Raw genomic sequence first — 16,474 nt, forward strand, 5'->3', positions numbered from 1 at the left:
TGTTGAGTTTGGCAGCTACAGCAGCGTAGCTGTCTCTTTGAGCTGGAGACTGGACCCGAGTCTGAGCTGGCTGCTGATGCTGCTGCTGCTGCTGCTGCTGCTGCCAACTGTATTGTTCCTGGAAAGCTTGAGGATGTAGAACAAATTGCAGTTCAGGTCCCTGAAGAGGTGAGGTGTAGTGTGGTGCGGTTGGGTTGTGGTCTTGAGGAGTTTGGGCTGAGGTGTACAGCGGTGTGATGGGGCTGGGTCCCTGAAGAGGTGGGAGTGGAGGAGGGATGTAGTGTGGTGCAGTGGGGTTGTAGTCCTGAGGAGGTGGGGCTGAGGTGTACAGCGGTGTGATGGGGCTGGGTCCCTGGAGAGGTGCGGCGGGGGCGCAGTACCTTGAGGCAGGTCCAAGTCTCAGGCCATTGTTGGTGGTGCCTCTAGTGTGCTGCAACCTTCTGTGGAGGTTCCGGTGGTTGGATGTGCTCTTGTTGGTGATGTGAGGTGCTGATCTGTTTCGGTCGAGAGCTGTATCTTTAATATCTTTGATGAACAGTCGCACACCGCTCTGGTTTAGATGTAGGTCGTCATACAGGTGCTGGTAGAGGATCTCTGCGTGATGTGCCATATGGACGTTTGGTATTCCTGTGCAGGCTTTGGATATTTCAGCATTGATTTTGTTGATCTCATGCTGAGGAACATCTCTTCTGGGTAAAAGGGTGGATATGGTTACCCTGGCTGTGGGGGCCACTGAGGTTGCTCTCTCTGCCACCTGCTGCAGTGAGTGAGGTATGTCCTTGTTGTGTGTGAGGTCATTAGTTCCAGTGTGAATCAGGATGTGTTTAACACCCTGGAGGTCTGTAGTGGCCAGCTTCTTTATAGCCTCTGAGATGGTGGGACTCCAAATCATCTTGGATCTTCTGCCTGGGAAGAGACGCTTCATATTGATGTACTTTCCATTGGAATCACACAGAAATATTATTTCTGTGTTGTTGTGTGAAACAGGTTCTGATCTCCTTTTCTGGGTCCCCAGGTCTGTGGTGTCCAGAGGGGAGAGGGGAGGAGAAATTTGGGGGCGAGAGGCTGAAGATTTCTGGGTGGCAGACGTCTCTGGTTTCCTACCCTGAGTCTCGTGGTATAGGGACTGTTGGGTCTCCTGGTGCAGGGACTGTTGGGTCTCCTGGTGCAAGGACTATTGGGTCTTCTGGTGCAGGGACTGCTGGGTCTCCTGGTGCAGGGACTGCTGGGTCTCCTGGTGCAGGGACTGCTGGGTCTCCTGGTGCAGGGACTGCTGGCTCTCCTGGAGCAGGGACTGCTGGGTCTCCTGGTGCAGGGACTGTGTTGGGCTGGAGTGGTGGGCCGATGCCAGCTCCTCTATCATTCTCTTGAGTGTTCCTCTCAGTGAATGGTTGTCTTCTTCCAGTTCTCTAACAGCTTGCTGGAGTTCATCTATCTGGTATCTCTGGTTTTTGACTGTGGAGTACATCTCCTCCACTAAATGGCTGTTATCGGACCTCTGAAGATTGCTCAGTGTCTTCTCTCTGAACTCTATGAACTCTCGCTCGAGTACTGAGATACCTTCCTTCAGGACTCTGAGATTGCTGGAGAGTTTTGGTGATTCAGAGTATGGTGTAGGTGGAGGTCTGCTGGAGATGGGTGACCTGGTCTGGAGCTCTTGTGGAGGAGGAGGAGACACTTTTGATGCTGCAATAGTCTTCAGTGTTTGGAAGCTGTTACCAAAGTTATCCAGACTGTTCTCAGATCCCTGGATCATAACTGTTCCATTGTGATATATGTTTACTGTTAAGATGGGACTTGAGCGGTCTGCATCTTCATAGGCAGTAATCTGTCTGCCTTTGCTTATCCCGTTCTTCTTAATGTGAGTAAACTGCTCACATATTGCTGTGTGCCAATTTTCAGGATGTTGAGTAAAGAACACTAGGTTGCATTTTACCTTCTGGTTGTTCTTCTTGCTGAAGTCTGCTACCAGAGTTTCCGGGTTGGCACGTAGCACATTCATTTTGAAGTCTTTCTTCTGCTGTGCTGTGATCACTTGTTCAGGGTATTGTATTTCACAGCCAGCGATCTGTCCTGGTTGCCTCTATGTTACTACAGTTGATATATCTGTAGATATGTTTATCAGTTGCTGCTGCTCAGCTGTTGCTCCACAGTGTTCCATTAGCATGGCTGGTTTCAACTGACAGTTGGTTCACTGTTAGTAGTTTCTGAACAGTTATTTTGCCAGAGATACCTTATTTCCCAGTCCTTGTCCTGGTGATGTCCTCAAAATGTTGCCAGTCCAGTTGTGATTTGAAAATCTTCTCTTCTTTTGGAATATTCCTTGCTGTATTATTTCTTCAGACCTTTGTTGTTGTTGTTGTTGTTGCTAGCCAACCGTCATTTGCACAGTAGCAGTAGAGTTCTCTTCCTCCAGCTAGCTAGGTAGCAACTTCTTTTGATGAAAAAAAATACTTAGAAATCGTAGAAAAGTCTGGTTTCTTTTCTTAAGTGGTTGAGTGTGCCTTCCAACCACTTGATGTTGTAGATTTGCGTTGTAAATCAGACATTTTAAAGTGAAAACACAAAAAAAGTGAGAGGTTTTCAGGAGCTCATGTCTTTTGCTGTTAAGCTCTTTTCGTTGCCAAGCTCTCTCTCTCAATTTCAATTTCAATTTCAACAAGCTTTATTGGCATGACTGTGGTTCACAATATTGACAAAGCATACAGGATTACAGAACATTTTTTAACAATAATAATGATAACAATAATAATGATGATAATGACAATAACAATAACAATAATAGCAATAATAACAACAATAGTAAACAGTATATCAGTGTGCAGGTAAGAACCCAGTCAGGATCAGCTGGTTCATGTGGAGGAAATCATGTCAGGTGTTGTTGTGCAGCTCATCTCTTCTCCTGTGGCAGCATTCACAGATCTCGCTGCATCTACAGCAGTGCCAGTTTTTTCTCCCAGTAAATGTAGTTTTTCTTGGTCTGATAGTTTGGGGAAGTCTGGGGTTGTACCTGTGATTTTAATGTATATCTGGGTTCTGAGGTCTGTGTATGTGTCACAGTGCAACAGGAAGTGCTGCTCTGTCTCCAACTGTCTGTGTGGACAGAACCGACACAGCCGGTCCTCTCTGGGCAGCCAGGTCTGTCTGTGTCTGCCGCTCTCTAAGGCCAGGCTGTGGTCGCTGAGTCTGTACATAGTCAACGTTTTCCTCAGTCTCGGGTCAGTTACAGAGCTCAGATAATCTGCCATGGTGTATTGTCTGTTTAGGGCCAAATAGCATTGAAGTTTGCTTTGGGTTTTGGTTGTGGATGTCCAATAGTTGATGTAATTGTCTTTTTCTTTTGCTATAATTTGGTGGGGCTGGATGGTGTGAGGGCGAACTTGGTGCCTGGTGCTGTTGGAGCTCAGCCTGTGGACCAGCTGGCTGAGGGGTCTCCCTTCTTTGCTCTCCTCTTGGCATTGTAGGGCTTTGTAGTGGTAGGAGCTGGGCTCACTGGTTCTGAGGTGTTGGTTGAACTTTATTGCTCTTCACTCCTCTACTTTGGGGGAAGAAGTCTGTTTCCCTAGTTCCAATTTTGACAGCACATTTATTATTTATATACATTGTTTTAATAATATCGTAGATTTTTCCTCCAATACCTTTTTCTAGTAATTTCAGAAACAGACCATGATGCCAAATTGAGTCGAATGCTTTCTTGAAATCTACAAAAGAAGAGACGATGGTGTTGTTGTTCTGGTGGACGTGTTTCTGGATGAGGGTGTGGAGGGTGTAGATGTGGTCAGAGGTTCTGTGTTGTGGCGTAAAACCAGATGAGATGCTGCAGATCTCTCTCTCTCCCTCTCCCTCTCTCTCTCTCTCTCTCTCTCTCTCTCTCTCTCTCTCTCTGTCTGTCTGTCTGTCTCTCTCCTCTGTGAGAGAGAGCGGAGCTGCAGCAGGCTTTATAGGCTCAACACACACACAACACAGTATTACATTTGGTTTTGACATCCTATGCACAACAGGAATGTGTGTATCCATTAAAACACAGACAAAAAGGGCACATTTAATACGCAACAAAGAGGCCAGGGGCACAAGCACAATTGGGCCTTATGTGTGCATGTGCCTGTCTGACATGGACCCTGAACCATTACAGCAAAGACACAGCCTCTGTACATGGGGCGCATGCTTCACCAATGGAGCTACTGGGGCACCCAACTACATTCAATTTTAAGACCAATGCGTGCACAGATGGGAGAAGTACAAGTACATTTGCTATTTGAGATCAGTCTTTCAGTAGGGCACAATTTGGAGGTCTGTGGTTGATCAGCTGATGCACAGGCTTAAAGGTGCTAATCAAAAGTTTTCTGTTTATTGTGATTTAACTGCAGTAATTCAGAATCAGAATTTCCTTTATTTGTCCCAAAAACGGGAACATTTCTTCATCGCAGCAGCCAAAGGACAGTGGAATTATTATAAACAAATGATAAGACATCCAGGCAATGAGCTCTCTTAAGTCAAATTTGATTGTTTTAGATGGACGGGCAGATGTATAAGTTGTAATAAGTTGGTTTGAATACATAATATAAACATCTTACGTTTTCCTATTACAACGAAAACGTGTGACATTCAGTACAAATGCAACATTACTAATAATAATATAATGATGTATAAGTTGTACCCTGATAGTGATGAATGTGAATTGTAACCTGCAGGAGGAGAGCATCCTGTATGTGAACGACTACTCTGATGGCCCCACCACCTTCGCCCAGTTGGAGGAGTACCGTGATGAGCGCGGCCATGAGATGTATGTCCTCAACAGGGCCAAACCTGTGCTGCCTCCTGCTCCACCCACAGCCGTCTCTACCACCAACCTGGGATGCTCCGCTCCATCTGACACCTCCAGCCATACCCTGTCCTCAGGGCCAGGCCAGACCATGAGTCCAACTCTGGCCCCCAACAAACAGCAACAGCAGCAGCAGGAGGGCGACATACGGACCATGAGGAGAATGGCAGGGGAGGGTGGGGAGGCTGAGCCTGTGATCACATCAGAGGCTGAAGGGTTGTTTTTAAATCACACAGGTCTGTTCATGGACTCTCAGATCGCCTATGAGATCCACTGCTGAAGGAGAGGGAGAGTCCACAGTAGCTCAGTTTGTGTATGCATTACACGGTGAATGGCAAAGCCTCTTACATCTTATTTGTAGAAAGTCAAAGTGCCACTGCTGGAATCTACCAGTAATTGACAGAAAACTCATCCCTGTGAAACCATTGACTTTCTACAAGACTTATTTACTATGACTGGAGAACGTTTACATACCTTGCAGAGCTCACAATCTGGTTTCATAAGTCAGTAACACTGACAGTTAGCAGTGAACAAACAGTGATGCCAACATGTTGGTGGTGAGCCGGCTGGTGGGTAGACATCTGGCAAAATGCCCTAAACTCAAAACGATTTAACTGGCCGGTAACATACCAAGTCCCACACAGCTGATCTGTCCTGTACATGAGCATGTCTGTCAGCACTTATGAGAAAACCTTCCACCATCAATGCTGCACAGGAGTTAACATCTGTCCTCTCAAGAACTCAGCCAAAGCTCATTGTTTTTGTAGGGTAAACATAATAAAAGGGGGCAATCATGAAATCTTCAGTCTCGTTAGAACCCTGGTTTGTTTTATAACTATTGTTAATGTCTGGCCAGGTTCTACTTTCATCTCAGTGAGCAAGGGACAGCAACAACTGAATTTTCTAACTATTTGTTGAAAAGCGTGGGGGCATGTTCATCATGACAGAGAGAGGATTTCAAAGGAAAGCTCTTTTCAGAGTTTTAATCTCCTAACCTTTGTCACACTGATCACTTCTGATTAACTTCTGTTCACTGAAACAGTTCAACTCTGTCTTCACACAAAACAGACAGAATTCCTAATCAGAGACCTATCACATGCACCTTCAACACTTCAAGAGCAGAGTCTTTAATATTAAATTGGAGAAAATTGTACCCACTCATAGATACCAGCCACCTCAAGATCCATGCATTATTACCTGAAACATTTACATAAACATTTTGAAAATACCCAAAACTGGGTGAGACAATAGTCTCCCGGTGTTTCGGTGGAAATCTGTTCAGTGATTTTTGCGTAATTCTGCTGACGAACCAACCAACCAACAAAGGGACACGGGCAAAAACATACGTACACTATATACTGCTATAATAGCATGAAAATTAAAGATTTGGGTTAAAAAGTATTGAAAATGATTGACAGAGTGGGGGAAATATGCTGTTGCAGTGGCAGAAATTAATATTTTAAAATTAAATGGGAAGATGTAGAAAGAAAAAGCACGTACATATTAAAAGTTAGGCCAACATGTATTATTGGAATTACTGTTCATTACCCTTATTGAAACAGTCAGTAACATGATCTGCATTTTAGTGTCTCAGGATAAACAAACTATTCGGATGAGCATTTCCCTTCAAAACAGTTAGAGTGTTTCCTCTGCCAAAGCAGAAAGGAAATTGTTGTGCACAAAGTCTAGAAGAATGGAAGAAAAAGAATGCTAAAGAAGGCAGTCTATGTAATAAGCGTGTGTGGATGATTTTTTCCAAAATCACAATTGCATCATCACATTGATCTGAAATAAGTTTAAAGTTAGCTAACACACTAATCTCCAATGGTGATACAGTTCTGCTATCAGTCCACTGTGACTAGAGGAAATGTTGACATTTTTAAGTCTACAGAACTGGATGTTGTAGTCCTTTGTGCCATAATCTCAGTGGAAATTCATGCTTCTTCTAAGATATGATGTAATGTAACATAATGGCGGCAAGATGTTCTTCTGTTATTTATTTATTTATTTATTTATTTCTACCATTTAACATAATTAAATACAAATTGAACATAAGAAATGGCTTGACTATCCATACTCAACCAAAAGAAGAAAATGACCTTGTGCCCCTACGAAGCTCAAAGAGGATGATATGTTGATTAGAATAGAATTGAATAGATTTGTATTCATCCCACATTGTGGAAATTTACTTTTGACAGTAGCAGGTAGACAGACATACAGTAAGTAAAAGTACAGACATTCAATAAGTAGACTTAAAAATACTTAAAGCCCCTGTACAGACTTTTCATTTAGTGTTAATTTTGGCTGCCCCGCTGGACGAAAGCGGTAGTGTTTTGCCGGAATGAAGACTGCATTTCCCATGAGCTCTAGCGCCCACTGTCGTGAAGACGTTTGTCTGGCCGGCGCGTGTAGATTTGTTTTGGAAATGTCGGAAAGAAGACGGGACTTGCTTTGAAAACTTTTTTTTTTTTTTTTAAGCAGCTATCTGCAGCGTGCATATGGACGAGGTAATGTGTCTATTTGTAGTTCTACTTAATATAATATGCCGCCGTTGAAACAAAGTAATGCTGCTGTTGCGCTGCAATTTCCCAGCTATATATTATTACCCACGGTGCTACAGAGCTAGCGTTACAGCAAAGTCACAGTGATTGTGATGGATGTTTTGTTCTAAGTAAGAAACTGAATCATTTATAATGACAGAGGATATTACCGATGCATCGTTGCAGGTCGGCTGGGCTGATACACACAGCTGAAATGGATGCGTGATCTAAGACGTTTGTTGTCGTTTTCACGAGTGTAGTATCTAGAGCAAATCTAGTGGTAACGTTAGCCAGATTTGTTGTAACAACTTAAATTCATGTATTGCTGTAAACTACGTCCCGCAATACATTTCATAAATGAAATAAAATTTACAAACCTGTCTAGGAGGAATTGGGCAAATTCTGGATCCGACCCTCCCTTCAAGCCCCGCAACTCTCTCCATCTCTGGAAGGAATCGCCAATGTTTATCCGTGTTTAGCCCTAGCTCGCTCGGATTCCCTCTTGGCCTTTCGTTGGTCTTCGGTTCGAATTCTTTTTCTTTTCTTTGTCTCATTATCAGCCATGACAAAAGTTTCAGCTCGGTTAGCACTGGCTAGCGTAGCAACAAAACAGCTATGCTGTATCACTTTGGCCGTATCCTGAATGTCGTCAGTTCCGGTCTGACTGCCGTAAATCGTTTCGTCAGTGGTCCGACCCGACCAATGCCTTTCAGAGGTATAGAATTAGACTACTTAGAAATAGGGTATCTTCACGCTGATGGGCTCATTTGCTGTTGTAGGTAACAGAGACACATCAGCAGAAACCAGAGACTTTTGCATATCCAGTTAAAAACTCTGTACAGGGGCTTTAAACAGATTTTGATAAGAGAAAGAAAGATACAATAAGAAAAGGACTATACGCAATGTGCATTATATACAGGAGGCAATGTGCATTGTATACAGGAGGTAAGTGTGCATTGTATACAGGAGAGGTTATCAGCTGTAGCTCTTTCTATAGTCTGGTGCATGCTTGAAGAATGGTGCTCTTGTAAAGCCCAACAATGTAATAATGTCCGCAAACGTAATAAACCCACAAACTTAATAAAAATCTGCAGCATTTAAAGTAATAAACCCACAAATGTAATACATTTTCCACAAACGTAATAGCCGCTGCCTACTACATACGTAACACGTGATTTCCCACAAATATAATAACTATTACATTTGCAGGGAATTATTACATTTGTGGAGACATGAAAATCTTTATTGTAATAACTTCACACTGTTAGAAACTGTAGTTTGTTCCCCCTTCATGTCAGTGGCTGGTGACAAGGAGACCAAATGGAATAGTGGTGCAAGCACCTCCCAATGTTCCTCACGCTCTATAACTAGAGGCCTGGATGAGGCCTTCCTCCTCTTTGTCTCCAAACTTTCACAGGACTGTGTGTGCTGGTGCTCACCTGAGTTTGCCATGTGTATTTGAGAATCCCTTACTGTAAGTAGCATGCTACAAGGACATAACCCAGCCTTACATGGATAAGGCTCTCCCCGTACTGTCTCAAACATCACCTAGGCCATCTTCACCTGCTCCCCAAACAGAGCCTGTCCTTCTACCTGAACCATTAGCTACCCCTTTGCCATCAGTATCTCATGTTGTATCTGATAGCCATCTCACAAAGCCAATTAGCCAGAGCCCAGGAGCTAAACCAAAGAGGCATAAGCACCCCCCTGACTACGATGGGATGAATTTACAGCAACAAAGGACATCCACACAATCCCATGGTTCACACAGTGCTTATAGCAAGAAGTTCCAAGTCAGCTTCTAGTCTCCCTACAGCTTCTCAATTTAGTAGGCACTCCAGAGGCAGCAACATATTTAATTTGAGTAATCTCCATGCCAGCATTCTGGAGGGAAAGAAGAAGAGAGATGAGCTGGGGAGCTGAAAAGGCAAAGACAGGAGGATGAGGAGCTTGATAAAAAATGCAAATTAATTGATGAAGAAGTCCGAGCTACTCAGCAAAGACAAGAGGATGCACACAAGAAGAGAGAGAAAATGTCATACTGGTTGAAATTAATTGACACATACATATTAAAGAGCAAGAGCTTGAGTCAGCCCAGCTTGTGTCTAACTTTGTTAGACAAAATGTCTCAGAGGATGATCATCCTGCTGGAGCTTCTACACTAACTTCCTCATCTCTTCAAGAATACATAGCCACTGCTTCTTTTTACGGTCTACCTTCCTCCAAAAGATATACTCCTGCCCCCTCAAACATGAGAAATGCTAAGTCTCACTTAAATTCAACTCCTCTGCTTTCTCAAATTTGCTATGCCAGTGCCTCTCAAACTCTTCCAGTGCCTCAACCACTACAGGGAGGCTTAGCCTTTGTTCAGGTCCCCACTGCTACTGCTCAATTTGCCCCATTATCCATTCCCCCTGTGTCTGCACATGCTATACCAACTTCCCTTTCTCTTCACCATGTACCTGCACCTCCAGTCACGGCCCAAGCCCTTGATTATTCTGTCGACCGACATAGGAGTGGCTGTAGCTCAGCGGGTAGAGCAGGTCGGCTAGTGATCGGAAGGTCGTTGGTTCAAATACCAGCTCCAGGCTGAGCTGAGCTGCACAAGGACTTGATCCTTGAGCAAGATACTAAAATTACTGAATTACCCATTTTGCTCCTGATGTGTGGTTGGCACCTTGCATGGCAGCCTTTGCCATCAGTGAGGGCCCTGCAATGAGCTGGGACTTGTCCAGGGTGTACCGTGCCCTTGCCCTGAGACGGCTGGGATTGGCTCCAGGACAGACCCCTGCAACCCCATAAAAAAATGTAAAAAAAAAATTATAATTCGGTTACAGACAATGGATGGATGTTGACAGACTCCTCAGTAAACTCACTTTTCAGTATCGAGATGGATTTGTTGAACACTGCATCAACCTGAGCCAGCCCTCTAGACAAGCCTCCTCTAACTTCCTACAAGAGCAATATCACTATCTCAGAGGTATCCCATTACAGTCTATTGATCATGCATGTCCTCTCGTCCTCATCGGCTCAGACTATGCCCATCTCATCACAGCAACAGAGCCAATACTCATGGGACCCCCTGGTGGCCCACTGGCAGTACATACCAGGCTAGGATGGGCTCTCCAAAGACCAGCCAACTTAATTCAAACCCAGAACACTTTCTCCTTCACCTTTACCTGCTTCAAAAGTGAATTGATCAGGAATGTCGAAAGACTGTTGCAGATTGACACTTTATCCTATATGAATGAAAAGACAGTCACAAGGTCAAAACACGACAAGATAGCTCTGATAAATGTCAAGAGGAACTGGAAAACCTTGTGCAGTCTGGCTACATTCAAAGGATTCCTAGTGAGCAGACAGACCAACCAAAGGAAACCTGGTCCCACATAAGGGAATAGTACATCACACCACGAGGACCTACGAATGCAGACAGTAGACATACATTAAGATAACAATAGAAAACAACATGAAGTTATGATGATATGTATATAGGTAGTATAGGTGTGTGTGTGTGTGTGTGTGTGTTTGTGTGTGTGTGCAAGTGGCTGAGAGGCAGATAGTATGGTATTGTAATATGGCATAGATAGATGATACAATAAAAATAAATAAGTAAATAAAGTCAAAAGTATAAATAAGAAAAGAGAAGGAGGAAAGAAAAAGTGAAAAAATAGTTAAAGTCTGTGTAAAGCAAATTCAGCCATTTTCTTCTAAAAACATTAAATAGGTCATAAATTTCCTTAAAACATGTAAAAAGCCATTCAACCATTTAGAATTTAATTGTGGAGCTAGGCTCACAAACTGTGTTTCAAAATTTCTGTGTTCAGGTTTTAATGGGCAGTTCAGCATTATGTAACGGGGCTATGATTAGCATAAACCCTGCCCTGCTGCGGAAGCGGTATATATACATTCAGCGCAGCGGGTGGCACCATCACGGCCACCGGCATTATGTGCCTGCCACTGGCTTGCATCTTCCTGTCCCGCCGACAGCGGGTGCCACCATCACGGCCACCAACATTATGTGCCTGCCACTGGCTTGCATCTTCCTGTCCCGCCGACAGCGGGTGCCACCATCACGGCCACCAACATTATGTGCCTGCCACAACACTCTCCATCCAGCCGACAACAGGTGCTCTCATCTCCGCCACAGGCATTACATGCTCTCCAGAGAGTGTGTGCTTATGCCAGATTGTGTGTGCTTATGTTATAAATATTGTACATTTGGCCAATTAAATGCATTTTGCTGAAGGTGCAAACCCTGAAAGTGATTTTACATTGTGCATCCTGTCGTGCCCATGTCATGTTAGCAAATGTTATTGCATTTAATCATGGCATGATTTGGCGTAATTCCCTGAGCAGAGTCCATCTGACAGCACAATGATAATCCACAGGTAATATTTTATGTGCACCAATATAGCTATGACAAGGAATTACATGTAGACTGGGGTTTTACATTTGTGTGTAATGTAAAACATTGACTGTGAAGAACGAGGCTGAGCACTATCAGTGTCTGACTCAGAGTCAGTTTCTGGCTCTGATGGTTCAAACAGGTCGGGCTGGGTCCGTCCGATGACATGGGTTACATCCTTGTACAGCACACGGAGGCGGCTCCCCTCCCACGCGTGGGCGTGGTTCCAACGCCTCTATCTGACACGCCCCCAGCGTTTCACAGCAGAGAGAAGTGCTTGTTTTTCCATGATTTTGAGACCTAATTTTATATACTCAGCGATTTATCTTTCCAAATTGGCTCAGTGGTCAATGACACATGTTTCTGTGGTGTGACAAACTCATAACACAAATGTATTGCTGCTTTACACGGACTTTAAATAAGTAGCAATATCACATTGTTGAACACAACAACAAATACAGAGTTGTATTTGACTGCGTCTTTGATTACATGGGACAAAGTCTAAACAAATGTCTTCTGCCTGGCCCAACACTCGGTCCCTCTCTGCTTGGAGTTCTCCTTAGATTCTGCCAACATCCTTTTGCCATCTGTGGACATACCAAAGGTATGTTTCATCAAGTACACCTTTTGAATGAGGACACACTTCTACTACGTTTCATATGGAGAGCGATGCAACTAGACTGGGAGCCTAGTGTGTGTGAGTGGCAAGTCTTGTCTTTTGGAACAACCTGTAGTCCATGCTGCGCCTCCTATGCAGTCCACAAACATGTTCAAGATCACTGTGATGGAAATGCTCTCTAACAATGTTTTTATGTTGATAACTGCCTCCAAAGCTTCCATTCCTCTCATGAAGCCAAGTCACTAGTTGACAAAATGCAATCTCTGCATGCTAATGGTGGTTTGGACATCAGACAGCGGGCTAGTAATGATCAAGCTGTAATACACCATTTTCCACCTGAGGTCCAAAACTAATGAATTGTGGCTCTCAGAAAAGGGAGACCCCAAAGAACGGACACTAGGCCTCCAATGAAACAGGTGTGCTAAGTTACAAAACCAGACCCATCATCTACCATCAACCTACAATGAGGAATATCTACAAAGTGCCGGCAAGCCAATACGATCCCCTGGGCTATCTGACTCCTTTCACAACCCTTGTAAAAATCATAGTACTATGTTGCATTGGGAAAGCAACCAACAACAGAAACAGTCTTGCACACAGTTCTGGTTGGGGTTGAAGGCATCCTGAATTCAAAACCTCTCGGATATGTCGAAAATGGCATCACAGTCAGCAGATCATTTCTGGACAGCATTTATTCGCCATTATCTCCCAAGCCTTCAAACCAGGCAGAAATGGTTTCACCTGTTCATTGACAGCACTGAATAGAGTTTATTGATAGAGGAGACAGAATGTGGTTGACAGATGGAGATAGGTAGCTTGAAAAAATTAATTTCCATGAGGAAATCTTCACCTCACATTTAAATTTAAATTCCCAATGGCAATAGAAATATGAAGAAATCTGGATGTATTGCTCATTTGTAAACAGAACACTTATCAGTCTGCAAGCAATAATCTAAAGGTTTATTAATTCAATTCTATTCAAATTCGCTTAATTTGCATGAATGCTGCAACAACAATATTGCTAAAGCACCAAGAACCATGAAAAGAGTACATAGCACAGTACTGTTATACTTGCTGTGCGTGTGTGTGTATCTGTGTGTGTCAGGGATGGAAATTAGCACCCGCCACCCGCTGAATGCAGGTGAATTAGTGTGCTAGCGGGTGAACTGAATCAGTTTACCAGCCACTGTGGCGGGATCATTCAGATCTGATCCAATTAATCTTAATGATCGATATCTTATCCTCCTCCTTGAACCGGCACCTTATCGTGGTGGAGGGGTTTGAGCACCTGAATGATCCTAGGAGCTATGTTGTCCAGGGCTTAATGCCCCTGGTAGGGTCTCCCAAAGCAACCCTTGCCCACGGGACCCAGCTGGGCGCAGCCTGAACAAGCAACGTGGGCCCGCCCTCCAGTAGGCTCCCCACCCGCAGGAGGGTTCAGAAAGGGCCGGTGCAGTGTGATTTGGGTGGCAGTCATGGGCAGGGGCCCCGACGACCCAATTCCCGGACAGTGACTCTAGCCATGGGACATGGAATGTCACCTTGCTGGGGGGGAAAGAGCCTGAGCTCGGGTCGGGCTCAGCTCCACACACAGTCTGGGCTCTGGAACCCAACTCCTTGAGAGAGACTCTCTTCTATTCTGGAGTTGCCCGCGGTGTGAGGTGGTGAGCTGGTGTGGGCTTGCTTATAGCTCCCCAGCTCAGCCACCATGTGTTGGAGTTCACCCCTATGAACAAGAGGGTTGCTTCGCTGCGCCTTCAGGTCGGGGATAGGTCTCTCACTCTTGTTTTAGCTTAACAGTAGTGCAGAGAACCCGGCCTTCTTGGAGGCCCTGGGAGGGGTAGTGGAGAGTGCTCAAACAGGGGACTCCGTCGTTCTACGGGGGGACTTCAACGCTCACATGGGCAGCGACAGTGTTACCTGGAGGGGTGTGATTGGGAGGAACGGCCTCCCTGATCTGAACCCGAGTGGTGTTTTGATACTGGACTTCTGTGCTAGTCACAGTTTGTCCATTACAAACACCATGTTCAAGCATAATCAAATCAAATCAAATCAACTTTATTTATATAGCACCTTTCATACATGTAAAAATGCAACCTAAAGTGCTTTACGTTAAATGAAAAGAAAATGAAACAAACCCCCTTAACATCCCCACTCCCCGCACCCTCATTCATGTAACACACACACACACACACACACACACACACACATGCACACACACCCTTGAGCATACTACACTGATACGTACACCCCACCCCCCACCAGATAAAGTGGAATATGGCTGAGCACTGATAGATCAAGTGAGGAAACACCATCGTAAGGGAGCCATCCCCACTGAGAGCCGTCCAAGCCCACGTCCACAGGGGACGCTGCCAGAGACAGCCCCGACCCAGACAGATAGGGGCCCATCCCGCAGCCGGCAGGACTCCCCAACTGTCGAGGCCCGGACAACCCCCAGGATGGCACCCCCATAGGCAGGCCAGACAGAGCTCCCGGAGTGGATGGCCCCCATGAGGAGAACACTGGAGCTGGAAACTAAGAAACAATAAATTAAAATAGATACTAAAAGAAATGAAAAACCTCCTAAGACAACATAAATGAATGTTAATATAAATTACTAAGAGCAAAACATAACTTTTAAGCACTAAACCCGTAAAAGCAGCATTAAAAATAAATAAATAAATAAATAAATAAATGAATGAATAAATGAATAAATGAATAAATAAATGAATAATAAAACCTTTAAGAGAAAATTAAAGGACAAAGAAAAATGACAGGACAGTATAAATGAGTGGAACTAGATGAGTAAAAGGGGACTCAGTAAAAAGCTAAATTAAAAAGGTGAGTCTTGAGCCTGCGTTTAAAAGCATCAACAGACTCAGTGGCCCTGAAGCCCTCCGGCAGGCTGTTCCACAGGCGCAGCCGTAATGATAAAATGAGGCTTCACCAAAGGTTTTGGTTCTAACATCGGGAACAGATAGAAGACCTTACCGGAGGACCTCAGGGTCCGCGATGGCCAATACGGTAAAAGCAGGTCAGACAGATAAGAAGGCCCAAGGCCGTTAAGACACTTAAAAACTAATAAAAGAACCTTAAAATCAATCCTGAAGCGCACAGGGAGCCAATGCAGTGAATTCAAAACTGGTGTAATGTGAGCCCGCTTTCTGGTCTTTGTCAGCACCCGTGCAGCTGAGTTCTGGAGCAGTTGCAGCTGTGAAATGCTCTTTTTTGGGAGACCAGAGAGCAGGGAATTACAGTAATCTAACTGGCTAGAGATAAAAGCATGCATTAGCACCTTTGTGCTGGCCAGAGAGAGAAACGGGCGAACTCTGGCTATATTCTTAAGATGGTAAAAACCGATCTTTGTAGTATTTCTGATGTGTGGAATAAAATCAAGCTCAGAGTCGAAAAGAACGCCCAGGTTTTTTATGCACTGTGAGTGTTTAAAAGCATTTAGTTTTGGTAAAAGTAAGGGTGTCCATATGTGCACCTGGCACCTGGATGCCCTAGGACGGAGGTCAATGATCGACTTTGTCTTTAACTATGTCTTGGACACTCGGGTGAAGAGCGGGGCTGAGCTGTCAACTGATCACCACCTGGTGGTGAGGTGGATCTGCTTGCAGGGGAGGAAGCTGGACAGACCTGGCAGACCCAACAGTCTGTTAGGGTCTGCTGGGAACGTCTGGCGGAATCCTCTGTCAGGGGGTCTTCAACTTTCACCTCCGGGAGAGCTTTGACGAGATCCCGAGGGAGGCTGGGGACACTGAGTTTGAATGGACCATGCTCTCCACTTGCATTGTTGACAGGGCTGTCCGGAGCTGTGGCCGTAAGGTCTCCGGTGCCTGCCGTGGGGGCAATCCCCGAACCCGGTGGTGGACTCCGGAAGTAAGGGATGGTGTGAAGCTGAAGAAAGAGTCCTATCGAGCCTGGTTGGCTCGGGGGACCCCTGAGGCAGCTGACGGGTACTGGCAGGCCAAGCGTGCAGCAGCACGGGCGGTCATGGAAGCAAAAATTCGGGTCTGGGAAACGTTCGGGGAGGCCATGGAGGAGGATCATCAGTCAGCCTCGAAGAAATTCTGGCAAAC

General features: G+C 44.9%; 1 protein-coding gene across 1 annotated transcript in view; it reads left to right on the forward strand.

Moving 5' to 3' along the window:
- Window positions 1-6,877, forward strand: part of LOC115591355 (leucine-rich repeat-containing protein 24-like) — a 56,889-nt gene extending 50,012 nt beyond the window's left edge. Inside the window, exon 7 of the mRNA XM_030433315.1 lies at window positions 4,692-6,877. Within this exon, the coding sequence (XP_030289175.1) occupies window positions 4,692-5,102 (411 nt within the window). The 3' untranslated portion in view covers window positions 5,103-6,877. The remainder of the gene's footprint in view (window positions 1-4,691) is intronic.
- The last annotated feature ends 9,597 nt before the right edge of the window (window positions 6,878-16,474 follow it).

The sequence above is a fragment of the Sparus aurata genome, chromosome 11 (genome assembly GCF_900880675.1).
Source record: "Sparus aurata chromosome 11, fSpaAur1.1, whole genome shotgun sequence".
NCBI lineage: Eukaryota > Metazoa > Chordata > Actinopteri > Spariformes > Sparidae > Sparus > Sparus aurata.